At 39.3% G+C, this 26,259-nt stretch overlaps 1 protein-coding gene and 1 long non-coding RNA gene across 6 annotated transcripts in view; both read left to right on the forward strand.

Annotated features, from left to right (window-relative positions):
* Positions 1–27: 27 nt before the first annotated feature.
* On the forward strand, positions 28–1,304 carry dctpp1 (dCTP pyrophosphatase 1). The gene has a single exon (XM_067584995.1). The coding sequence runs from the start codon at positions 157–159 to the stop codon at positions 712–714; it is 558 nt and encodes a 185-aa protein (XP_067441096.1). The 5' UTR covers positions 28–156; the 3' UTR covers positions 715–1,304.
* Positions 1,305–4,022: 2,718 nt separating this feature from the next.
* LOC137179920 (uncharacterized) overlaps positions 4,023–26,259 on the forward strand; it is a 145,346-nt gene continuing 123,109 nt past the window's right edge. For 3 of the 5 annotated variants that reach the window (XR_010927891.1, XR_010927890.1, XR_010927889.1), the window contains exons 1-2: positions 4,046–6,155; positions 6,816–6,904. This is a non-coding gene — a long non-coding RNA (uncharacterized lncRNA). Of the gene's footprint in view, positions 6,156–6,815; positions 6,905–26,259 lie in introns of all 5 variants that reach the window. The other 2 variants (XR_010927888.1, XR_010927887.1) reach the window with 2 other exon arrangements.

Raw genomic sequence — 26,259 nt, forward strand, 5'->3', positions numbered from 1 at the left:
TTCCGGCATCCGCTGCGTCATATCCGTTTTGACAACTGGCGGGACTTGTCCGCATGCACAGAAGAAGAGGGGACTTCACATAGTAGCTGGTGTGAGTCTTGTTTACAGAGTTTGAAATTTGTTTGTACGTGGCACCGTTGATAAAATCGTGACAATATGATGGCTACAGGCGGAAAGAAAACTTGTGGACTGACTAACGACGAGTCATCGGTGTCCTCAAACGGCGGCAGCAACGGCGCTTTTGCCAGCAACTCACACTCAGCTGCGGTGAACGGAGCTGCACCGGAAGCTTCAGCCCGCTCCAAACTGCAGAATGGAGGAGCTGGGACGGCGGAGAGGTTTACCTTCAGCTCCGAGCCCACCATGGAGGATATTCGGAGGTTGCAAGCGGAGTTCACGGACGAGCGGGACTGGAACCAGTTCCACCAGCCCCGCAACCTGCTGCTAGCCATGGTTGGGGAGGTGGGCGAGGTGTCGGAGCTCTTCCAGTGGCGGGGGGAGGTGGCCGAGGGCCTGCCGGACTGGACCGAGTCCGAACGGGAGCAGCTCGCCCAGGAACTCAGCGACGTGTTGATTTACCTGGTGGAACTCGCCGAGAAGTGTCGTGTCGACCTTCCCCAAGCGGTGCTCCGCAAAATGGCCCTAAACAGACTGAAATATCCCGCCAGCAAGGTGCACGGGTCGGCCAAGAAGTACACAGAATATAAGGACTAAGTTTTGTGTTCAGCGACAGATGTCAATGAGGGGACGCTGGTGGCAATGATGGCTAGAGCTGCTACTATCTTCACTGAAAACATGCTGCAGCCAAACTATATATACTACTGCTGAACTTTTTATCCCATGGTTCCAATGTTTATTTTCCTGGGTTACATATGCTCTTAACTTTTATGTGTCTTTGTCAGCCTAGTTGCTTCAAGTCACATTCAGTAAGTAAGGCAATTGAGGAATCTTTTGGCTTTATAGCGGTTAACTTTTAAATCCAGCTTTTAGTCTGATCATTGATCTTCTGAACCTTTTTAAGAAGTTACTTAGCAGCAAATTAGCGCTTTTGGTTCCAATATAGAAGAGGAGTGTGACAGTGGATTGGGAAGTTGTTTTTATTGATGTAGATGAATGTTCTCCTGACCATCACCGACATGGAAAAAATGTGGAAGAGGCAAAGGAATACTTGTGAATTGTTTTTATTTTGGTATATTTTTGATGTATCCTAATATCCCATCATGTCTGGTTTGGATCAACTCCTCTTCAGTTTTGTTCATATAACAGTTACACATTTTACCAAAGTAAAAGCTTCTCAAATTCTGTCCTTTTTGTATTTTTTATTCACTTGTCAGTTTGTTTCGAACGGTTGTGGTGGGAGCAGTAGCCTTTTTACTGGCTACAAGCGAGCTCAGTCTAAATACAACAGGCTTGTAAGAGATTTACAGTCTAATAATACAACATCATATTTTAAATTTATAATGTTCTGTTTTCATTTAACCAGTTTTAGAGAGGTGCTGATTCAACTTTATGGTTATTTTGGAGGCTGTAGTTTGTGAAAAATGTTGTATTGCGTTATACGGAGAGGTATTTCTAATAATTGCTCTGCCCTCATTGATGCAAAAAGAGATGGACAAAATATTAGAGACACCTCTCAGTATAATGCAATACAATTCAAATGCACCTCTAAAACACTTTCATCATAACCTTCATGAAGGTTGGATTCATTGCAGGGCTATTGTAAACTGAATTAGCTAGGTGTATCTAATGAATTGGAGATTTAGTGTATTTCTTACAGTAATAAAACTAGCTATTGATATACACTTAGAGCCTTCTATCTGCCTTGATAAGATTCAACATTACTGGCTCCCTGAAAATGGCCAAACTTGAGTCTAACAGTAGATGATTATAAACTCACTTGCGATGTAAATTGCAGAGTGATGATTTATTTACCGACACAGAGTTTGTAACCATGATGATGCGCTGACTCGACCAAAATATTCCCACTTGGAATGGGACTCTGCTAAATCTTTCAACAAAGATTTGAAATGCAAAACACTTTGGTAAAACTATGTATGTGTGTGTGTGTGTGTGTGTGTGTGTGTTCAAGAGAGGAAGGGCATTTAGTTTAACACAGTGATGAAAACGTCAAAACATTGCCCTCAGCTGTGTATCATGGTATTCGCTCAGAAGCATGAGTCATTCACAGGCTGCAAAGGAGAACAGTCATGCATCACTAAAATGTTGCTCTGTGTGCAAGTTGAGCCTCACTTCAAAGTAAGCAGCTTTTTACTTAAGCAGATATGACATGGCATGCCACATTAAGAATGAGCAATTGTCCACTTTCTTGGTGTGTATCCAAAAACTCTGATATGCAAACTCCCCTCCTTTTCTGGCTCTGTAATGTGTAAATACATCATTTTGAGCTCCGTGTAGTGAAGGGTTATAGGAAAAAACAAGGGCTTTCCTGTCTTGATCAAAAGTAGTAGCCCCCTAATTCATGATCATAAATCCTCAGCTCCTACACCATTCCACACAAATTCTGAAAAGCTTGCTCTGCAGCTAAAAGTGAACTTATTTTCAGCATGACTTCAATCAATACAGTTTGAATGTCATTGCAAAACAGGGTGCTCTATGTCAAATGGGAGTGCGTGACACTTTGTAGGTGCTATCTCAATATACACCGTCTAGATGTATGCCAGACAGGCAGCAGCCTACAATTACAGCTGTCTCAGGAGAGTAAAATGTGTTTTTCAGTCTGCATCGCTGTATTTTTTTTAATTTATTTTTTTTTTTTGCAGTTTTCTGTAGCACTGCTTCTCTGAGAATACATAGGCACTGCCAAAAGTTATCCTGAAAAGGTTTGGCAAGAACTCTTCACTTTCGAAAAACCCCTCATGCCTTTTTTTTCAGATTGAAATGTTACGGGGATGTAGCACATTTCCACATTATGGTTTATCAAACTACTCCACATATAGTGAGTCAGATATGAAATAAGACTTTATAAAGCAGTTCCTAAACCTAGCTCTAACATGAAATTACTACCACATTACCTTTTCACATATCCTTTCCACTACACCAGACAGTCACTTCAGGCCTTTGCAAGATGAAACTTGTTCTTGTGATACTATCCAGTCACCAGGAGGTTAATTTCTGTTAGAGCCATTTGTCCTGTCAAAGTTGGGCCAATGACTACAAAACTACATAATGGCAGCACCTGCTAACTTGTGTCACAGGTGTGGTTACCAGCTGGCTTTGTCCAACCAGAATTTCAACACAAAATCAGTTTGTATCGAGTAGACAGTCACATCCAACATTTATTACAGATCTAGAGCAGTGTATTTCCCTAATCAGGGTGTTCATATGTAAAGTGCATGAATATGCACTATTTAAAACAGTAGCTGTTATTTATGTCAGTAGATGGGGGAACATGGGATCTCATTGTGTTCATTAATCTTAGGCTGAAAGGTCAGTGTAAAGAAAGCTTTGTCAGCAAAGTCTTTTGTCATAAATGAACAATGTTCTCTCTCCATGCACAAAATCTTCACTTCTGCATGTAATTCTTCATGCCTTTAGCTGCAGTGATGAGGACACTTAATGATATCCTCAAGACTTTAAGCACACTTGAGACTTAATATGTAAAGATGGATCACTGTTGATAACTGTACTTGACGTACGCTCTATCTACTATTTGATGGAAGCCGTTTATTAATAGGCTAGAGTGGGCAAAATGGCTCAGAAATGCAACAACACATTAAAGTTCTCTGAGAGTGGGAATCACCTTGCAAATTGCATGTTTGCAAACAATGCAAACATCATAAACAGGACAGAGAGCTGTGAGGTGCATCACTAATAGCATCTCAAGAGTGCATTTATTGTTAATGTGATGCATTTTTACTCAAACACGTTCACTTGTTATCTTGAGGTGCAGGCTCATGTCTCATGGTATATTTCTTGTACATATCAACATTTTAAGCTCAAGTGGCCACAACAAAAGGGAGACACGCCAGTGTTAGGTTTAAACAAAAATATGTTTTATTAAACCGAATTGAGCCAAATTAAAGAGTTAACTAAGTATGTTAAGCAGGGGGTGTGGATATCAGTAGCATCAGTGGTGTATGATGTGCATGGGTGTAAGATGTGTGCGTGTGAGTGTTCTAAGATGCAAGAAAGTAAAGCATGATAAAACTAAAGCAACATAACTAACCAAACAGATGCCTGTAGGGAGAGAGGAAAGAGAGCTGCAGCAGCAAGTCAGCCAAATGTCAGAGAGTTAGAGCGAGCTGTGCTGCAGCCAGGACCTAAACAACAGTCGCGCTAACGATCCCCTGCAAAGACACAGCAAACAGGCAGGTGAATCACGCAGCAAAACAAAGGTGACATCAGGGGTCATCACAAAACCTGAAAAGCTGTTAAAAATGTTTCTTTAGTAGCAAAAATCTGGCTGTGGGGACGTTTGCTGCCCTCAATTTCTTCATGTTTTCATGTTTTTGGAGAGTGTTAGGAGGTTCCCATGGTGCCATTCCTTGTCTGAAGATGGCGCTGAGGGCTTAATTACATTTGAAACTTTTGATGAGTTTAAATCTTACATTTTATTCTTATTCATAATGGTCAGCCCAGCAGATATCATTATTTTTTGCTTGTTGTGGGTTTCAAAGGATGTGAGACGTCTAGTTTTTTCATGCTTACACAGATAAGCTTTCAAAGAGGCATTTACTCGAGTGAACGTGTTTATTATTTTTTTTGTGTGTGTGAGTAAGCTTTGGTTTTTCCTCTTTCTCTCTGGCCACTTTCTACTTCTTTTCACTATCTGAGTCACACACACATAGACGCTCTTTTATCCTGTCATAGAGACAGCAGTGGGAGCTGTCAGATCTTACACAGTGGGGTTACCCAGCAGCAGGGGTTCAACATCACATCGCATCCCACACACACACACAGACTTTTTTTGGACCATTGCTAATGGCTAAGCATGATTTTATCCCTTTTGTGTGGTTCTGTCAGAGATAATCACATCTTAAATACCCCAACTGACCCATTCTGAACATCACACTTGGCAATGTTCTTCCCTTTTCATAAACCTCACAGCTGAGCCAATACAAGTCAAATTCCCTGCCAACCATTAAGAATGTATTTGAGTATCTTCATAGTTTACAATCAATTAAATCTTTATTGTCTGCAAGGAGAAATTTGGTCACAGGCTGTTGCTCATCTATAAAGTTCATTGCTGAAAATATATTGTTGTTCCCATCTCTACATTTTATACCTCATAATAAATAGCATCCTGTATAAATTGTGATGTGGAAAATGACTAATTGAATATAACTCTTATTGACAACCAAATGAAAAAATAAAACTTTTCTTTTTGTTTCGGGGAATGCTGGCGGGAAAATGTTTCGTGACTTTCTTTCTTTCTAATGTTGCCCATCCTGTTTTTCACAACTTTTACACCAGCTGGCACCTGTTTTAGATCACCTGTAACAAATAACTTACATTTCTAGCTTTAATTGTCCTGTATCCTCATAGCCAATATACTGTAGATATGTTTGTATCTGTAATTGGCCTTTTTAATGGCAGACACAGGAAAGGCACAGGTGTAATCAATAGCATTAATTAAAACTGCACTTCATTAAGGTGTGCTTGTTCTTGGGCCCTGGTGTTGTGCATGCTGCCTCACTGGCATGTGTTAATGTTATTAGATCCACCTGTGCTTGTCCTTATTTGCTGTGGACATGCAATTTACTTTCCCCCCCCTATTCTTATTGCTTTGTTGAACCAGCAACACAATGACAGTGACAGACTTCACCTGAGCAGATAGACAAGAATATGTAATATACAAAAAAAAACTTTAACTTAAATAACAAAGCAGAGTAAATAACATAAGCAGAGAAGTATAGAAGAATGTTATATTGTGTAATAGACCTTTTTCACAGCAGACATTTCAAAATTTCCAAGCAGGAAAAGCACAGGTGCAATTAATAACATTAACAAGGGCTGAATCCAATTTAGTTTTTTCCAAATTCAGGACCCTGGTATAGTGTGTGATGATTCACCAGTGTGGCTTCCTTGGATACTTGAATGGAAGCGGGTCATCGTTAATGTTATCAGTTCTACCTGTGCTTTTCCTGCTAATGACAAGTGAAAATGTCTGCTATGAAAAAGGTCTATTACAGAGAGTAAGTTCTTGTCTTCTTTACCAGTCGTAGTCTACACATAAGAGATTTGAAAAAAATATAAATTCTATTCTTAAATGCTACCAAAAAGGGCTGCACTTCATACTATTTGAGCCAGCCCTTGCTGCTATTTGCATTTGTGAATGAATAACCTAGCTAAAATAACTAAATTGCTCATGAGAAACTGATATTTTACATCTTTCTATCATAAGATGTCAATTCTGGCAATATCAGTTTAAGCAATATTACGATAAAAGTACAAATGTGGTCTGGAAAAGCCCTTGTTTGCGTCCATGGAGTCAAACCTGCCTCTGAGCTTGTTCAGGTAATCAGATCCAGTTGTGCTTGTCAGACTCAAATGTGACAAACTCCACTCTGGGAAACATATATCTAACGCACCCTTGATTGAAGGGCGGTCATTTTAAGCTAGCTGTGCTCCTCTCACTGCTGCCGCCTACTGCTTTGTTAATGCTTCACCTGTACTGCTGCCATTGCTCATTTTGACGTTTATAAACATGGTAGGCCGCTGAAAAAGTCTACTTTGTCTTAACTTTATCTGTGTACCTGACTTAATTAGCTGGTCATATTAGCTTATTTGTTAGCAACAACTGCACTTGAACACTGATGCATCCCTCCCCATCCTTTCCTTTCCTGTCATGTCAGTTGGCAGTTTTGGACCAAGACTCTTTCTAAGGATTGATTTTTCACTCAGCTGAGATGTCTGGATCACTGCTTCACTTCGTAGAGTTAAGGTAAGAATTTAACGCTTGTGTCAACATCCTGGCTCGTCTTTGCTCTGTCCAGATGTGTGCTTGATAATATCGGCTGTTGGGTTGTTTCTGCTGGCTGTTTGTTGGCAACATATTGTGTTAAGTTGGTTGCTAATTTCTGCTCTTATACAGTGGTGGAAAGTAATCAAATTTACACAAGTACTTAAATACAGTTTTGAGGTATTTGTATTTTACTTGAGTATTTCCATTTGGTCACATTTCAGATGTCTATGAGTTGTTAACAGCTCCGACAAATGGTGACCCTTTGGAGGGGCCCGACCCCTAGGTTGGGAACCACTGGACTAAACTAGCTAACTGTATATAAAGTAGTTCAAACTAGCTCCACCTCCAGCAGCTACAACAGTAACATGCTGCTTACACACTGATGCTTCAGTATTAATAATCTAATGATGTCATAGATAATAATATATCAGTCAGAGGGACCAAATCACTACTTTTACTGCAATACTTTAAGTACATTTTGCTGCTAATACTTACATACTTTTACTTAAGTAGGATTTTTCATGCAGGAATTTTACTTGTAATGGAGTATTTTACATTGCTGTATTGGTACTTTTACTTAAGTAAAGGATCTAAATACTTCCTTCAACGCTCTTATGCTGCTGTCATATATTATGTGCAGTATTTGCATTGGTATCATCAGTTGTGAATTAATTTCTTGTAGTGATTGTTGGTTCTTGTTTAGCAGATGGATTATGATGCTTTTTTGGAAATATTTATTTTTAAGTGTTATGGGATGAACTGGTTTAGAAGCTTATTTACCCCCCTGGTGTTGTTTTTGTGGAGTTGCCAATTGGCTCACAGCAAATTTTGTCTCACGTAGAGGATGTTATTGTTGAATGGCTTCACGCAATATCATTTATTGTATAATGGCTGTAGAAATGTAAACATAAGTCCTGCACACATCACATTCACTTAATAATTTTTCCTGTAATAATGGTTTTAAGGGAAACTCTACATGGTTTTTGTCACACATACAACACAGTCTTTTTTGCTCTACATACTTCATATTTAACATTAGAGAAGTATTTAAACTCAAAAGTATTAGCTGTGTGACAGCTTGCTTTACAATTCTTCATATTATAATTAGATTTAAACAGCTCAGCTCCTATTCAGCGGTGCACACTGCTGATACTCAACACAGCTGCTTTCATTGCCAACTTTAAGCTGCCATTTATAACTCTTGGTGACCTGCTGCTTATTAACACTATTTAAAATCTCATAGTATAAGAGATTTGTCTGCTTCAACCCATGAATTGTTGTGCTTTTTATATAGTTGCTGTTGAATAATTGACTTGTCACAAGCTCGCTGCTACATGGAGATGGATTGGTGGATTTAGACGTATCTATCTCAATTCACGGACCACAAGGTGCAATGTTGGAGAATGGCCATATGGTGAAACTTGGTCCACACACGCGAAGCTGTTCATCTTGTATTTTTTTAAGCCCGAACCTCCCTCCAGCATGCTCCTGTAGGCTCTGATTCCCCTGTGAGGGAGTCCATCATTGTCGCTCCCCAATCGTCTCTGTGCTGAGGTTGGTGTTTGCTCGCAGAGAGTGATGAGGTCAGAGTCTATAGACGCCAAATAAACTCTGTATTAATCTGTATTCATTTAATAATACACCCATTCCACATGAAGCGGCTGATTGAATGAACTTTCCTTTATTTATCTGCTATGCACTAGTGTATTTACACATTCACACAATACATATATTCTATCTAGTTTTCATTTTTGAGTTGAATCATAGCCTCCAAACCTCTGTTGCTCTGTTGAGAGCCATGTGAGTCTCTTTTACTGCCTATTGTTTTTCAATGCCAATTGTTTTGCATTGTATGCATTTGTCAGTTTTGTATTGTGCATTGATCTGTATGCTTCATGTGCACTTGATGCAAACAAATTGCCTTCTTGGACGAATAATACTAATTGTGAATTTAGCTAGAATGAATGAATAAATGAGTGTCAAGTACAGGCCAATCTCTGATTATGCCATTTATGGATTCTGAACAGTTACAGTTAAATTAATATTCTCTATTGTTCCTTTTATAGCTTTTTTTGTGGTATTAAAGTATGTTTAAATATGACATCTTGAACTTCCTGTACTCGTCTGCCCTCTCTAGCGATGAGAGGTAACTGAAATGATGTTTCGGATACCCACCAGAGACAGTGGAGTTGTTGTGGATGGTTTGTGTAAGCCTGCTGTTTATTTGAAGTGTAGCAAAATTTGGGAAAATGGGCCAGCTAGCGAAGTGTGAAACTGATGCTGTTGGTTTTTCAATGTGTGACTGTACAAACTTGGTGTGAAAAGCATTGCTGCCAATGTGCTGATTTAACAGACTTTATTGCAATTGTCAACCAGGACAAGTGTGACTGGACAAGCTGTTCACCATTTTTTTAATAGCAGAGTAGAGAGACAAACTACAGCCACAAAATATTATTATTGTTATTATTATTAAAAACTCTGTGCATACAGCTTTCATGCCAAGACTATGAGTGAGGAATAGTGCTCAATCATACAGCCTTACTGTGGTTGTATCTGGTTTTTACAGCAGGTAATGGGTACTTTAATTATGCTAATGAATTGAATTGCTGGAAGGGCTGCATATAGCATGAAGCACAGAGAAGGAGCCCCTCTGAATGCCCTTGGACTTAACATTGAGCTGATGGTTGTACCAAAAATCCATTCCAAATATATGAGGCTGAGGGTTTTTTTTTATTTAGATAAATGGGTTTCTTTCTTCAAAAGCATCAGATGTACTGATTAAATTTTATTTTACTGTTTACTTTATATTATGAGAGAGTAGACATAAAATAGGATGCATCAGTAATGTTGGTCAAGGACGAAACAATACAGTCAAGACCTTTTTTCTGTTGTGGTCCATGATGTAAAGAGAGTAAAGATGACACCAGGAAACATCACACATCCACTGATTGAACATCTGATTTTAGCTTCTAATTTAGTTTCTTCAATTATAGTATAACAGTTGATATTGTAATATTATTTGTGATTTTTTAAAAAAGCATAATTTATTTGAGACCTTATAATACAAAGTAACTAAAAGAACTGAAAAATAACCATAGCTTATACAACTGTTCTTTTCTTTTTAAAAAGCTATGAATTATCTTTTGTATGGGCCTAACATCATCAGGAAATGTGAATCAACAGTTGTCAGAACAGTGAACTTTCCAGAATTGTATCTTTTGTCATTAACTAACAGTTGTATGACTTTACATTTGAAAGCAGATGGTACAGAGACATAATATAGAATATCTATACAGAAGTCTTGAATCTCTCAAAACAAATGTAGCTGATGATGGAAAATGTCTGTCCAAGTATTCTCAAACGGCTCACCAAGATAGTGAAGCCATCTTTCTATTGATTGAAGCTCTCAGATCTGTTTCCTTTGACATCCTCCTATCTCTCTTTGTGTCAGTGAGACCTGCAGCTAAACGGAAGAGGAAGCATCAGATAGTATAGGAGTGATGTGCAGGTGAGCAAAGTGAGATAAAGAATTGCAGACTTAAAGTATTTGCAAGCACATCGTATGTGTTGTTTTTTTTTTTGTTTTTTTTTAAAGTATCCTCAAAAATGTGTTTGGCCTTCAATGTACAGGATGATGTGTGTGCAGAGTTTGACACTAGTGGTTGTTTTCACATTCATCTGTTAAAGTGGAAAAGTTTCTGTGTTCATCTTAAATCTGAGTTCAAGATGTGTACCTACAAGCATGATTTGTGACATCACAACTACTCGAGCCAATCATAGTCCAATATGAAACTTACACAAGTGTGATGCATAACCTGAGAATAGAGTTGGACCTTCCAGTAAAGTACGACACATCTTTATATCTAGTAGTTATCAGTTGAACTGGACTTGAGGACTTTGTTTTAGAATCGGCAATCATTCCTTGAGTGGGGGTAGGGGTAAACGCTTCACTAGGGTCATCAGGTTGGCACCCTCCTTCCTTGGTGTTTCGTCGATAGGCCGCCGCAACAACAGAACTTCAGGAGGATCAATCGAGTCCGGGTTTCTTCTGTCAATGATTCAGTAAATTTTTGAAATGAACAATATTTGCATATTCATAGATTCTGATTGGTTCAACGAATGAGTAGATGTAATTTTAGTCGGTGGTAGTTGTTTCATGTACATGATGCAACGGCAAAAGTGTGGTGTGATGATGCCTCAAAAATCATATCGTGGAACCCCTTCACAGTCTCAACAAAAATTAAACATTATCTTCAAGATCAAAGAGGAAATGGATTTAAAGTACTTGTTGCAAGGCTACTGCACTAGATTGCATTAGATTGCACAGGTGTTGCCGGTGTTGTGTCCAAACCCTGTAGATACTTGACATTGTGATTTGCTGCAAGTACTAAGTTGTATGAAACCATAACGGTGAAACACATCTGTCAGATGTATCTGGCGAATGGTTAATAACAGGAATGATCAAAGGTTGACAGAACAGGCACAGGTCCCATTCACGTAATGGCCACAGGGAGCCAAGAGCAACAAAGCTAATATGTGACGGTGAGAGGCAGGAGGATTGTCTTTTGATTGAACAGTGAAACATTAAAAAGATTCATGACTAGCTGACTCACACTGCCGGTCAGTGTATACACATTTCATGTGGAGTAATGGACATAAAACTGCTATCGATGTTATGTTTTAAGGATAAAGCTGTCAATATTCTGTATTTTCCTTATTGTCAACAAAACCCAATGAAAAACCAAAACCAACCATCTTTACACACTTTTTGACTTCTCTGCTCCAAACCCATTTGTTTCTACTGACGACATAAATCTTTGAAAAGGGTCTTGGTTATATACTTTAATTAAAAAAACAAAACAAAACAGCAAGGCAATGTTGTTGTTGTTGTTGTTAGCAAACATTATTCAAACATGAGTAAATAGCGCATTTGTTAGGGACTATTTTCAGCTGCGGATTTGGTGCTCCAGTGTAGATCTGCAGCGATTAGTTGATTAATCAATTAGTTGCCAACTATTAAGTTAATGGGCAACTATTTTGATAATCAATTAATTGTTTGGAAAAAATATCCAAATTCTCTGATTCCAGCTTCTCCAATTTGAATATTTTCTGGTTTCTGTAGTCTTCTATGATACTAAACTGATTATCTTTCAGTTGTGGACTGTTGGTTGGGACAAAACAAGACATTTTATTTTGCATTTTGGGTTTTGGGAAACAGTGATTAACATTTTTGACCATTTTTTGACTTTTTTTTCTGACTAATCTAATTAATCTAGAAAATAAGTAAGAGATTAATTGATAATGAAAATAATCATTAGTTGCAGCCCTACAGTGCTCATGTTCATTGTAATAGATATGTCACCCAGTGCAACAGTGTAACTCACTGGTGTGTTTCTAATAGTGTTCGGACAACAATGGAGCACTGAGGAAGAAGCTACAGTAAACTGGATCTTTGGCTATACAGGCAATACTGGTTAAAGTCTGTGTAAAGCAATAATAAATATGTGTTCTGAGTTTGTCACACCACAGAAAAATGTATAATTAACCAACCAGCCAAATTTGAATGTTTAAACTGGTTTTGGTTTCAAAATTGTGGAAAAATAAGCAGTATTCTCTGCTCTGAAATGCTGGGGTCGTGTCCGCTGAAGGCGCTGACAGCACTGCCCAACTGAACAGCCTCTGACTTAACAACACTCATACCAAACTCCTGTATAAAATTAAACAATTAAAAATATGCCTTGTTTTTAGGTGTAAGGCAAGCAACATGGATGATATTTTAAAAATAAAGTAACGTTAGGAGCCACTGTTTAATTCGGCACATATTTTGTAGGTAAATGTGGACTTATTTCAGTAAAAATGTAAATTAAATGACTAGTTAACAAGCGAACCATCACCAATTATCGTTATATTAAATTGTCGTCTTTTTCAATTGAGTTCGGTGCACTCACTTCTCTGCTGGAAAGTCCTTAGAGGCCGAAGCCGAAGCCGAAGCCGCTGGTAGCCACACCCATCAATGGTTGCTTCAGCTGGGTTTGAAATAACTCCTTGAGTGCTAAAGTTGACCGAAAATGGTCCTGTTCACCAGTAACAGCGGATTATGCAAAGAGAATCCCAGTTTTCTCCCTCTACCTCACAGATCCACCATTTCACGCCTACGCAAAAAATTCTGAACACAGAAATGGTGAAAAACAACAGTTTAGCACATTAACTCAATAATTCAGTACTACATAGTTAAGTCTTTTCACATGTTTTCAGCAATTATTTTCTAACGTGTAATATGTTTAAAAAGAAATCTCTGATTTTCCATTACATGGACTTTAATGGGATCAATTCATTGTTGGTTTTGGTCTTTTCATGGGGTTTGTTGACGATAAGTAAATATATAATATCACTAGAATTGACTACAATGTCATGACCAAACTGTTATCTTACAATACAGGTCAGTGTTTTTTTGTGTCATTTTGATTTGTAAGTCATCCACCATCTACCATCACCCTACTCCCGATTTCCTGGCATGTCCCAAGCCCAGCGCGCTCAGCTTGACTGCTCCTGGAGGGGCTGTGTAGGAGTGATAGACAGTTAGTAGTGACATACTAAATCAGCCGTATAGACTGATCAAAGCACTGCATTGTTGGACTGAAATTGGACTTTGGCCGGCTGCAGCAAGCTCAGTATGAGGCAAGTTTCTGTCCTGTCTGCTCTCATTTCGAGCTCAGCATTTTGAATGATTCATCATACGGAGTGTGGAAATGACGAGGGAAAAGTTCAAATAGAGAGTGACAAATTCCTGGTTGAGATGTTTCTACCGGAGGGGGCTCAGAGGTGTTGTTATTCAAATGCAGTCTTAAGTCTTTGAACGCTCTATACTAGCTGTTGGTGTTCTGAGTAGATTCCCCACTTTTTCCACTTGAACTTTCTTTTCTCAGACTTAACCATAAATTAGAAAGCAGCACCTGACTTTTTCCTTTTTCAGAGCCTGAGTGATACTCCTATAATATAGCGGCATGCAGTCACTCGTATGAACCATATATGAAGCCAAAAAAAGACCACTGAATTTATCCTAAGCAGCTTGCAAATGATACAATACTCCTTTACAATGTCCCCTGTTTCTAAGGACTGAAGATACACGATACTCTCTGAATGGCGTCCAAGGCTATCTTTATTCAAAGAGACTGTTGCTACGTAGGACTGTTGCTATGGAGGAGTCTTTCACCCTCTCATTGAGATGGACAGCTGTAGGCTCACCACAGGGAGGAGCCCTTTCTCTCCTCTTCCTGTGTGATGTATCCTGAGTAGTCCAACCAGAGGGAGTCAGCGGGGGTTCCTTTTTCACAATGATAAAAATAAAATGGTGACTCACTCACACTGAGAGAGAGAGAGAGAGAGAGACAGAGAGAGAGAGACAGAGAGAGAGAGAGAGATGGAAAATGACCAAGTTCAAGAAGTGACCAAAGTATACAAGTTTACAGTAATGCAGCAGATATCCACAATGGCTCTGAGCAGGTTATGGCTTTTTTAAGTGCCAGTGCTTGTTTTTCTACTTTTCATTCTCTTCTTTACATTTACATTTTGAACAGTTGCTTTGTGAATATTAAGTAAAATCCAATAGTTTATTCATTTTAAAGGCCTGAGGGCATGTATGATGTTCATAAACTTGGAAATATGCTGTAGACACAATAGATGATGTTCTGCTTGATTGCTGTTGATTGCAGTTCCTGATATTTTGTGAGCTTGTGCAAGAGGTATATATGTGTGTAAGAAGAAGCTAAAAATATGGCAGAAAATTGTTTACTGCAATTGTAAACTAACGTAACAGTTGGATGGCTGTTAACAGTCTGCACTGTCAAAATGTTTTTAACATCTGAAGCAGTTGCAGCATTTCAGCATATTAAATTTTACTGAGAGTGTAATGATTAATAAGATTGATGGTGTTGGATGTTACTAGCATCACTAGAGTCACTGTAATATTCTGTTTCTACATGGTCAGCCATGTTTTTAAATTGAATTCTTACTTCATTTTCTTTTTCATTACGACAAGAGAGGTAGTTTTTATTGGTTAGAGGGCTGGTAAGTCTGTGTCTCAGTTTCCTCATAGTTATTGTTTTACTTTAACTAAATCTATTATGGGTGCTGTATGTAAGTATTTAGTTGATTGCTATCTACAGACCCTGAACAGTTTGCTGTTGTTTAATGCTTAAGCAACAGGGTACAGGGTGACCATTGGTTCTTCTTGTATGGAGTATGAAGTACTTTTTGTATGCAGAATGAAAACAGTAGCTGTGGAGCACCTCTATGACATACTGTGTGTAGCCAACTATCTGTCATGCTTACACAGAGAGGAGATTTATTGAGTCTGTGAGAACATGTAAGCTGAATGTGGGAAGTGGAACAATTGGCCGATATAGTTAAAATAATAATAAATCGATATAATAATTTAGTTTACAAAGTACCAAAAAATTGTAAAAATTGACCATCAAAATATCTTGTAGCTGCTTTTTTCCTGACCAACAGTCCAAAACTCATATAGAATAATTTACAGTGATTATAAAGCAGTAGATTATCACATTTGAGAAGCTGGAATCAGAGATTGAACAACTTTATCCACTAAAACCATCTTGCTTTATTGTTGTAGGCTCCCTACACCACAAAATAGTGAGTATGTGTTCAATCTAATATCGTAAATGCTTTCACTACATGCATAGGGGCAAGGACTTCCTGCAGGAGCAGTAAATGTGCATTATATATTGAAGCAGGTGTTTTGAGCATTGCAGCACTGCCCCTCCACAGAGACCTGAAATCAGAGAACATCCCCGGTCATACCACTGAGAACAACCTGCTGTTGCACTCTGGCTTTTCTGCTGTGCTCAAAGATCAGGTCTACAAGGACACATTCAGCATCCCAGGGCACCTACCTGCGGCAGCTGTTGAGACGGAGGCCAGCGCTAAGCTGTGCCAGCAGCTGGGGATACAGCTTTACCCCTCCGTAGTGAAACCAGCATCGTCAAGGCAATCCTCCACTTTCCATGTGGAATAACCAGAAAATGTCCACACCTGATTCACTGGTGCCTTGCTGCCAATCCACACAGCAAGCCAACCATTGAGAATATTCAATGGATTCACTGTCTCAAACTATTTCCAATTATCAGCTATTGTTTTGTTAAATGACTGCTAACTGGAAATTGAAGCTCAAAACATAGCAAGCTGTTGTGGTGAATTTAATAACGAGTGCGTGGTTGTGAGTGCGTACGTGTCTGTTTTTTAAGATTTTATACTGCAAGTCCTCAGATGAAGTTTCCCTCAGTGAAGTTTGCCGTTAACCCCTGCTGCGACGCGCGTTTGAATTCTTGATCTCTCACGGGGCAGCAGCTGTGGGCTGATGCTCTTTGTATGAATACCACCCGAGTGTGTTTCACCAAACAGGTCTAGAATACAGATGAGCCCCGGTTAAACCCGCAAAGACCTCCCTATTAGTTCCCCTGCGATAATGTGTGCTTCCCCGCCGTAAAAGCCACACCTGCTATGGGTGTTTTTTAGTCCCTGGGTCCATTTGTCTTTCAGAGTCAGACCTCCTTCCCTTGTTTTTCTTCTTTGGTTATTACGCTGTTGCATCTCTTGCTCTTTACCCTCCTCCAGTTCCTCCCTCACTTCTCTCTGTTGATCCCCGGCTCCATCCTCTCTCACCTCGCTACTTGTCTAACCTTTGAGGAGCTTCCTCACTTTGGCCTCTAACAGGGGTCATCTGCTCTCTCCCCGTGTTTCCACTGGCAGGCTATCACTCAGCACCACCGCAGGGAGAAAAGACAACTACTAATACCAGCCACACAAAAAGGTACTAGAAGTTGTATTAGACTTTAAATAGGGCACTTTCACTTGAGAAGACTGGAATAGGGTTATGTTTTCAAACAATATTGTGCTTGAAGAGCAACAATAAAAGCCCTTTTTATGGCTCAGTTGTACCATACTCAAGAACCACTTAGCTTACCACAAGTGTACATTAGCTCTGCCAAGGTGAAGTTAGCATTGTTGCTCCCTTTTTGTGGCAAGACTTTCCCTCCCTAAGAACCCTCCATAAGAATTTAAGTGGTGTTTAAATGATCCATAAATACTTTTAAAGGGGACATATCACTTTTTTTTCTGTGATTTTTTCCGTTATTTTTATATTGTTGGATGATGTTTGATGTCTATGTTAAACATGGTCAAAGGTCCAGAACTTGAGGTGTATGTATGTAAAACGCCACAAGTCAAAAGCCCAGGCTTCATCCTGCTCTGAATGCTTTGTTTGCAATGTTACCTCGACTGCCTCCTCGTGATAATGTCATATTGTTCGCACATACCCACAGACAGCCGTACGATCCGTAGCCTTTGTTGCCAAGGTTTTTTCATGGGTTGTTCGCATTGTCCATTGGCCATGTAAAGATGTATTTGGTATATTTAAGTTTCTATTTCGAATCAAGAATGCAAAAAAGAAGTGAAATCCTGCCACTACTGTTTGTTTACGTAGCCTCCCGAGATGCCAGAAGCTGGCTAATCAAAGTGGGCCTGTATCAGACAGAGGCTGAACTGAGGAGCTGCATAAAGGGCTGGTATAATATTAAACTGTATATCATGCAAAGATATTCCAGTAGAGCCCCAAAATATAAATATAGACCTGGAAAAGTGCATAATACATCCCCTTTAACGCATCACAATGTAGCTTTAAGCACATGAAAGCTAGTTTTTCATATTGTGCATTTAAATATAGCTCCCATTAAGCATCCATGCTACATAAACAGCTTCATAATCCATTAGACCTTTTTCACAGCAGACATTTTGACTTGTCATAGTAAGCAGAGCACAGGTGTTACTAATAACATTAACAATGGCTCTCTACTATTCAAATATCCCAGTAATCCATCCGACAGTATGACAGTGAGCCAGCATGCACAATACCAAGACCTTGAATTCAAAGCAGCTAAATGGAATTCAGCCATCATTCATTTTAATATTAAAGCTACACTAATCAAAGTGTATACAACTGCATTACGGCCATTTATTGACTGTTTATACTTGAATTACAAATCCCTTTTATGGAAAGGTTAAAAAATGGTCTTTAGTCTGTTCAGATCGTTTCCTCATCTGTTCCCTTTAAAAAAAAAAAAAAAAAAAAAAGTATATGAAAGATCAAGCGGTTAGTAAATCTGGCAGAAGCCACCTCCCACCGGCCTGTGAAATTCTACGTTGGGTTGGTTGTCCCGAAGCGTTGGCCGAGGAGCACAGCCATCCTTATCTCCATTCAAACATGGCAGTTCATAGATTATGTATAGTTCATGCAGTATGAGGCCATGTCCTCCCACAAATCATGGGGAGGTAGTCACTCAAAACACACCAAGTGAGAACCTGCAATATACATGGACCACAGTCATTATTAATGGCCCTGGATATCGATGATGGGTACCTGCAGCACATTGAACCTTCTGGTGTGTAGAGTGGAATGGATTAGAGGATTGACAGAGGCTATAATTTATATAATTACAAGAGCTTAGTTATGATATTATAAGGGATATTTACTCGTATTGACAGGTATACATTATAGTTCTTTATAGTTCAAATATCATTAATGATAATTATAATTTCCTCTTCTGTTAATTACTATTGAAGATACAGAAACAGCATGGTGTTCCTGCATATTATCATGCAAATTACTTTTTCAGTCTGACATTAAAGGTTACAGTAAATTTAAACCAAACCATCAAAAATACGTCTCTTTTCATTTGACCTATTTTAAATGTGTTTCCCTGTGCTCATTTTCAAAATTATATTCCTACTTTTTCAATATAATATTACAGGGTATTTGGAGCTTCAAAGCTGTTCATTTATTCATTCATCTAAGAGCCCTCAGGCTCATTAGTGATTTCCTGTTTGAAAAGAGAGCTTTTGAAAAATAAGAATCATGTTTCTGCTTGGAACAAGAGTATTTCTCTCTTCAATCTAGCTTCATTACATCTCCAATTTGATTTTCATACCACCATCATAAGACAACAAGAAGACATTAAGTTACGATCAGTGTTTTGGTTATTGGGAAACGGGATCAAGGGAACTAATTTCACACAAAAACTTACAGGCGTAGTTGCACTCAAACATGATAATATCTCTAAATTTCTCCTTTTCTGTCAAACACAAACAAATTCTTCCATTCATTTATCAGTTGCTCTGTCTGGCAGGCTCTATTGTCCATTAATGGGTGCTGCTTAGACACCGCCCCCTGCCCTCTTCCATCTACCCAAGACCCCTACGGGAGGGGGTAGTATGTCAGCCAAACCGCAGGGCCCCACATCTCTATAGATGGGGATAAATCAGCCCTCATCAGGGACTTAAATCACTGTGGTTAATAGACTTGGTCTGTGTCAGTATGTTTTGGACCACTGGGGCCAGTAGTAAGCCCCCCGCAGGAGGACGCAGAAAGGAATCTGGGCCAGCCCTCTATTCCTGATCGAAGTGACCAAGTCCAGCCCTTCCCAATAGATCCCAGCTGCCAGGGCAGCCTTTCTGGAGAGCTGCTGAAGAGATGACTAATTATTAGACACAGGCTTCCACACACTGGGGTTCCACTCGTCTTCTACCTCTGGTCCTGGCAATTCCTTTCCTTTTGCAATTTGTGAGGGGAAAATGTCGGAGGATGCATGAAAAAGAGGAAGAAAGATAAAAAAGAAGGTAGTCATAAAGAGGCTGCGATGAGTGTCTATGAGAGAATAGAATAACAAGATGAGAGTGAGAAGAAGAAAGAGATGGGCCATAGCCTGTTTGCTGGCAGGCCCACTTAGGGTGCGCCAAGGGGCGAAGGCCCCCTATTCAGGACGTGCCACCAAGTGGTCTGTTCCCACAGCTGAACACAGGCACAGCCAGGGGCACCACAGAGGCAGAAGAGAGGAGTCCTTTCTTTCTCTGAAAAGAAAATGTCCTCCAGAGCAGGAGTGTGTCTGATTTTTTTATTTATTTTTTTTTTAAACTTTTCTTCTGCCCTTTTTTATGTCTCTTACAAGCTCTTGTTTGAATTACTACCATGGCTACTTGTTCAACACCTTTGGAAAACAGTGTTTTCAAGAGACCCTTCTTAAAAGCCCTTTCATCTAGTGGAGAAACAAATAGAAGTACTGTACACGTTTATTGCTAAAATGGAGATTTACTGTGACCATGACATATTTTTTGTGGATTTTCTGTTGATTAGGTTTGGATTTTTGGTATGTGTTATTGGTAGAACCTGAACGATACAGGATTTTTGAGGCTGATATCAATATTTGGAGGTTCTTTTTTCTTTTTATTTATAACAAAAAACAGACATTTATAAAATGTTGAAATGTGTGATTTTCTGTGTGTTAGACCTATGGGGTATTTAGTGGAACAGTATTCTGTAATCAAATTAGCATATTTGGAGGCTTAATTAAGAGAAATGTATTTACAGTACAAGCACAGTGTCTTCCTGTAGTATTAATTCCTGAATAAATATGAGTCCAATTTATCTAGCTCTCATTAAATCTATACATAAACATATAGAGTTGAGAATATTAAGATGTGTTCAGCATTTCAAAAGAGAAGCAACAGATGGAAAATGCTCCTTTTTTAAGAAAAGTAAAAAAGAGAGTAATGAGAAATGGTTGGGGAAAGTGATGGAACATTCACAGTCATGTGGAGTTTATGTTGTCATCAAATGTCCTGTCTGTCAAGGTCATTGACTGTCTATAAAGATGGATGTCATGACAGCTCCCCAAAAGTGAATCCAAAACATCTTGATCACCCCCTGGTGGCCGAGTGTAGTATAGGTCATAAATCCCGCCCCCTCCATGTTAGCGGAAAGGACATGGGCCAAACTAAAAAAAAATCAAAGTACACATCAAATAAATTTTTCCCAAAGATAGTTTCTGTCATTTTAGGTAGTTCTTATCACGCTGATGTTTGTTCAGGTGCTCATTTTTCTGATGAGTTTGTTTTTAAATAGTTATTTGACAATATAAAAAAAGGGGGTGTGACATCATGATTGACAGCTGTGACAGCCTGCTCTCAAACCTCCATCAGACAGTGGGGCGGCTGAGGGGGACGTGTCCCATGGGCTGTCATCCCACTGCCCGGCTCTACTCTGCAGACTCTGGCTCCAAATGATGTCACACAAGCAAGATGGCAGCTCCTGGAAAGGAGATATTTTGGCTTCTCTTTTGAATGTGGCAGTGGAGGCGCATCGTCCATATTTATATACAGCCAATGGTCAAGGTAGGAAGCTGGAGTGGAGTAGGGCTGCAATTTCACAGAAATAATTTTTGAACTCACTGGGGTCAAATATCCATTTTCAAACTGTTACAAGTCCCACACACCATTCTCCACTTTTATAAATGTCATCTGCTAATATTTTGTAGGTACCCCATATCATACACTGGAGTAGAGTGCAAACAGCAAGACACTGTCCCTCAAATTCTGGTTATAGTTTTTGGATTCAGTAAAATATGATAATAAACCCTGATTCTGGCCATTAATTCATCTCCTTTTGGGACTCTTATGTCAAAGATCAAACAGGAGCTTTCTGCCTCTCGACTCAAACAGCAAATTTCTGGTGTCAGCGTTCTGTGGAGAACCAGACTGTTCAGGAGCCGCTGGGGATTTTACAGTGAGTTACTGAAGAGTGTCACTTTCTGTATTGTGGATCAAGTTGAAATAAGGGTGAATGTGGTACCATAGTTCATCTCAAATACAAATCCGAAGGAAAATATTAATACTTACTTTTAAAGGCAGGCATACATTACAAGTGTTATCATTTGGGCATCAGACCAAGTTTGTCCAAGTTTGTTCCAGTCTGGACTAGTTTGTATCAACATGTTGACGTCACATAGTGGAAGAAATAATTTTAAAAACTCTTTGAAAATTGCTATGGTAAAATAACATGGTATGTTGTAAGTGAGACTGATTTTATAATACAATTCGTCCAAGACTGCTTTTGGTGTAAGAGCTCAGCTGAAGTCCTTCTCCCTCTTCGAAAAGTTCACGCTCTTCCAACCTTGTTGCTGACCAGATGTTGTTATTTTCAACATGTGGTCCTTTCTGTCAAAGACTAATAAATCTGTGTATGTGGTAGAAATATCTGATATGTCTAAGTTGTCTAGTCTTTATATGTAGGCTTCAATGATCTAAAGGTCTATTAGAAGCTTTTGGCAAAATTAGGTGGATGGTAACTTGTGATACTTCTCACTTCAGCTTGGGAGCTCTGCCAGTATGTTGCATTGTGCGACCCAAAGAACGTGCATCACTGTAAGTTGAAGTATGTCATTACTATGACACGACGGCAAGCTTGTGTCAATGTTTTTCTTAAGTATCTGTCTGAGATGCGAGCAGTATAAGAGTTGCAATTACTAACAAGGCCATAACATTTCTGTTTGCCAGAGATAGGAGGAGTTTGGACTTGAGTGTTTAAGATGTCATGCTGGGATTCATGTTTTCCAAAGGGATTCAGTGGAATGGAAAGAAGTGATGGAAACAGCAGGGAGAGGTGAGGAATAGCCTGCACTAGTTGTTACTGAACTATTGAACTGTTGAAGTTTGGAGATCCTCCAATGTCTGCAATGAGATATTTCTTACAGTCCCTTTTAAGTACAGTCAAATACAGCATCCAGACTGTGTGGTGCACACAAGTTATTGATTTATGTGTACATAAGTGCAGGACAGTTACCTTGCACTTCTACTGCTTCTATAAAATATCCACAATAACTGTTGAGTCACTGCTTGTTTTGAAGGCATTCAGACAAATTTTTCTGTTGAAAGCTGTCAATACACTCATTAATACTCAAACCAGAAAGTTTTGAGTGAGTGTTTCAGTCAGATATAATTTGATAGTTTTGAGAGGCAAATTTAACTCTTATTAATTCTACAATTTTAAAATTTTTGTCTCAATTTTGTTGGCACTTGATAAACATCTTAACCTATTCATCTTCCCTTGGTCATGTAACTGATCATGGAGAAAGGTCTAAATCTGCATCAGGTATGTCATGGCTCTGTGAAACAGGTAGATGACTCAAACGCACGACTCAGGGACTAAATAGTAAATACACTGCACTTATATAGCACTTTTACAATTTTTTTGCCTCTCATTCATCCATTTACATACACAATCACACACAATAGCACCAGAGCTGACATGCAAGACACTGGCTTGCCCAGTGGGAGCAACTTGGGGTTCGGTGTTTTGCAAAAGGACATTTTGACATGTCAACATGTGAACACTGGGGTTCAAACTGCCAACCTTGTGATAAATAGGATAACCTGCTTTACTTCCTGAGCCACAGCTGGCTCAAAAGCTGCAGAACAGGTTAAGACCAAAGTTTACTGTGTCGAATTTAAGAGCATGGTTTTGTAACAGACGAGCTAGAAAGGCGAAGCAGGCAGGAAGGCAAAAAGCCCAAAAAGACAGGTCAAGGGTCACAACAAGGAAAGGCAGCAACATGAAACAAGAAGGCTGGAGACTGCAACTGGAGCGCACAATATAACAGCTAAAGGACGTGTATACATCCTGTGGAGCTGATGAGGGGATTGAGAGCAGGCACTCAGGTGGGTGTGGCATCAGGGAGGGAATGGCAAACCCTGGAATGACAGAGGGGTTGGTGGCTGGCAGACAAATTACAGGGGTAGGAAAATTATAAACTGGCTCTCGCCATGATAGGATAAGCTTCAGGGCTCAAGCTTAAGGACCTTCTGTCATCCCAGGGCCAATTAAAAAAAAAAATAGGATCAGGGAGGATGTAAGTTAATTTTGGGACGAATTGGGGACGAGTGTTGAGGAAAAAACCCCTGCTAATATTACAATGAACAGCAATAAAAATTAAACTGCACGTTTTGTGTAGCAAACACAGTTCTTATTAAACCTTCTTGGCAACATACACACACACACACACACACACACACACACACACACACACACACACACACACACAAACGTTACTAAATAACGTTAGCTAGACCCGAGATGTAGCTACATGTTTCCCACCTGCTGAAACTTCAGTCTGAACAGCCAGAGCATCGTGTTAGTCTGCTGCAGTGTCCAACCTGAAATCATCCCCCTGCTGTCTACAAAAGGTAAATGCACGTGTATGCATTTTTAATACTGTGCCAATTTTATGCAGTTTGTAAAAGTTGTGATGCCAATCGCATCGAGTGCGTTACCGTGTTAGCGACAGTAGCATAGTATTGTATTAATGTGTGTTAGTATTGTTAAGTTAGCTAAGAAAGTTAAAGTTACAACTACATCAGTATGATGTACATGAAATTTGGGTTTATTAAAGTGACTAAGGCTCTTTAGAGAGAAAGGACCATTGACATGTTTTATCAGGATATATTTTATTTATCATAATTATCACAGTTAAAGTTTTCTGCCCCTTGAAAGCAGTTTTTATTTCACTCGTTTTCCTCGCTTTGTGAGAGTCCTTTGTTTGTGGTGTGACTGAATTAGTCCCTGATCTAATTTTTTCAGATTAATTTAAATAAAAAGGTTGATGATTGATCTAATCATTTGTATGATGTTTTGTTTATGTTAAAGGTCACTTTGAATGATTTTAACTAATGATAATGTAGAAAAAAAAAGGTTTTAAATTCAGGATGGTCCACATTAATTTCGGGAAGGATGAGATTGTATTCAGGATGGTTTTGGGAGGATGGTGAAAAAAGTTAGCTAAGAGCCCTGGTAAGCTTTTTGTCCCTTAGACGGGCACTCTACCAATTTTACACATCAAAGTCTGTTTACAGGTCTTGGGGAGTACTACTGCATATGTTGGGAAAAAAATTGCATGAAATCTTTTTTTGCTCAAGGGGGAGATGCACAAAGTCTGATAAATTACCTTAAGTGATGTCCCATCATTTAGGACTTAGATATGAAAAAAAATTGTGATGTGGAGTTGGAATGAAGTGAGGTTACCAGACCTTTTGAAGACCGCTCTTCATCTCTGCCCAAGGCTAGCTGCTTAAGGCTACATTAGGAGCTACTAGCACAACATACCTGAATGTGTACAGTCGAGTGAATCGAGTCAAGATGCATTGTGGGCCAGGTTTTGACAAGGAGACAAGGAGGAGAATGCATGGAGAAAAAAAATGTGGGTGTGTTTATCTGATGTGGGCAAAGCTGCATGGTAGAGAGGCTGAATGGTAGAGAAGCATATGGATTAATTGTAAATTATCTTGAGAAACTGCTGAGCTACCCAAGTTTTATTTTCATCTTGCGCAAAGATTTCCATTCTCATTTAATGGTCTCTCAAATTTAGAACCTTTGCTCTGTTCTGTTTTCTTTTCTTTGTTCCTCTCTCTCTCTCTCCACCTCTCCCTACCTCTCTTCTATTTTTCCTCATGTTCCAAAATAGTAATTAGTACAGAATCACACTGGCGCCAGAACACAAAACCACAAAAACATGGAATCTGAGGCTTTGGGGGCAGCTGCCTCTTCAGCAGCAAGCATATGGCAGACACCCTTTTTGGAATGCAACACACTGATTTGGGGATTGATCCTGCCTCCCTCTTTCCCTCCCTCCTCTCACTCTGCTCTTCATCAAATTAGCCCATGTTTGCATTCATCACCACAACTATTAGCTTTTTTTTTTTTAAATAGATTCTCATTAGGCCCAAATACGTTCGAATCGGTTTCTATGCTATGTTTGTGTGTGTGTGGAGAATGGGTAGGTATTAATAGTTTCATTGATGTGTGCTCCAGTGCAAGGGTGACGTGATTTTGGAGAAGATCAAGACAGACAGAAACATGCGCACACACACACACACACACACACACACACACACACACACACACACACACACGCACACACATGCTTTGGTTTGTGCATTCCCCTTGGCCTGTATGATAGGGGAATGTTAATGAGTAGAGCCTGCCTTCAAGCTGAGCTCTGTGCCATATGAACCTGCCACAGGAGTGGCACTAATCCTGCTGGCTAATTTAACCCAGGAGCATGTGTACACACACACACACACACACACACACACACACACACACACATGCACATTCATACCTATATCAGACAAATATCAGAGATTCTTGGCATCTTATTAGTGAATAGAATGTATCCATAGCTTTGCTAAAGTGTGCTGGGGAAAAAAAGATGAAGAATGATGATGAAAAATGTACAACAAACCTTTTGGTTAAACATCAGATCAAACAAAAGTTTGCAACAATAACTTACATAAATCTGTATGCGAATTGTGTTTTCATAATACAGAAACGAAGCAGTTTTGCACACACATACACAACCAACACACTGGCTTGATAAAAGTTAGCATTGTTATAGTGCGCTTTGATTTGGAGAATTTCAAATCAAAGCATTTCA

The sequence above is a fragment of the Thunnus thynnus genome, chromosome 3 (assembly GCF_963924715.1).
Source record: "Thunnus thynnus chromosome 3, fThuThy2.1, whole genome shotgun sequence".
Classification (NCBI taxonomy): domain Eukaryota; kingdom Metazoa; phylum Chordata; class Actinopteri; order Scombriformes; family Scombridae; genus Thunnus; species Thunnus thynnus.

What these genes read in the sequence shown, in the direction of transcription:
- dctpp1 (XM_067584995.1), top strand. Translation starts at nt 157, where the DNA reads ATGATGGCTACAGGCGGAAAGAAAACTTGTGGACTGACTAACGACGAG.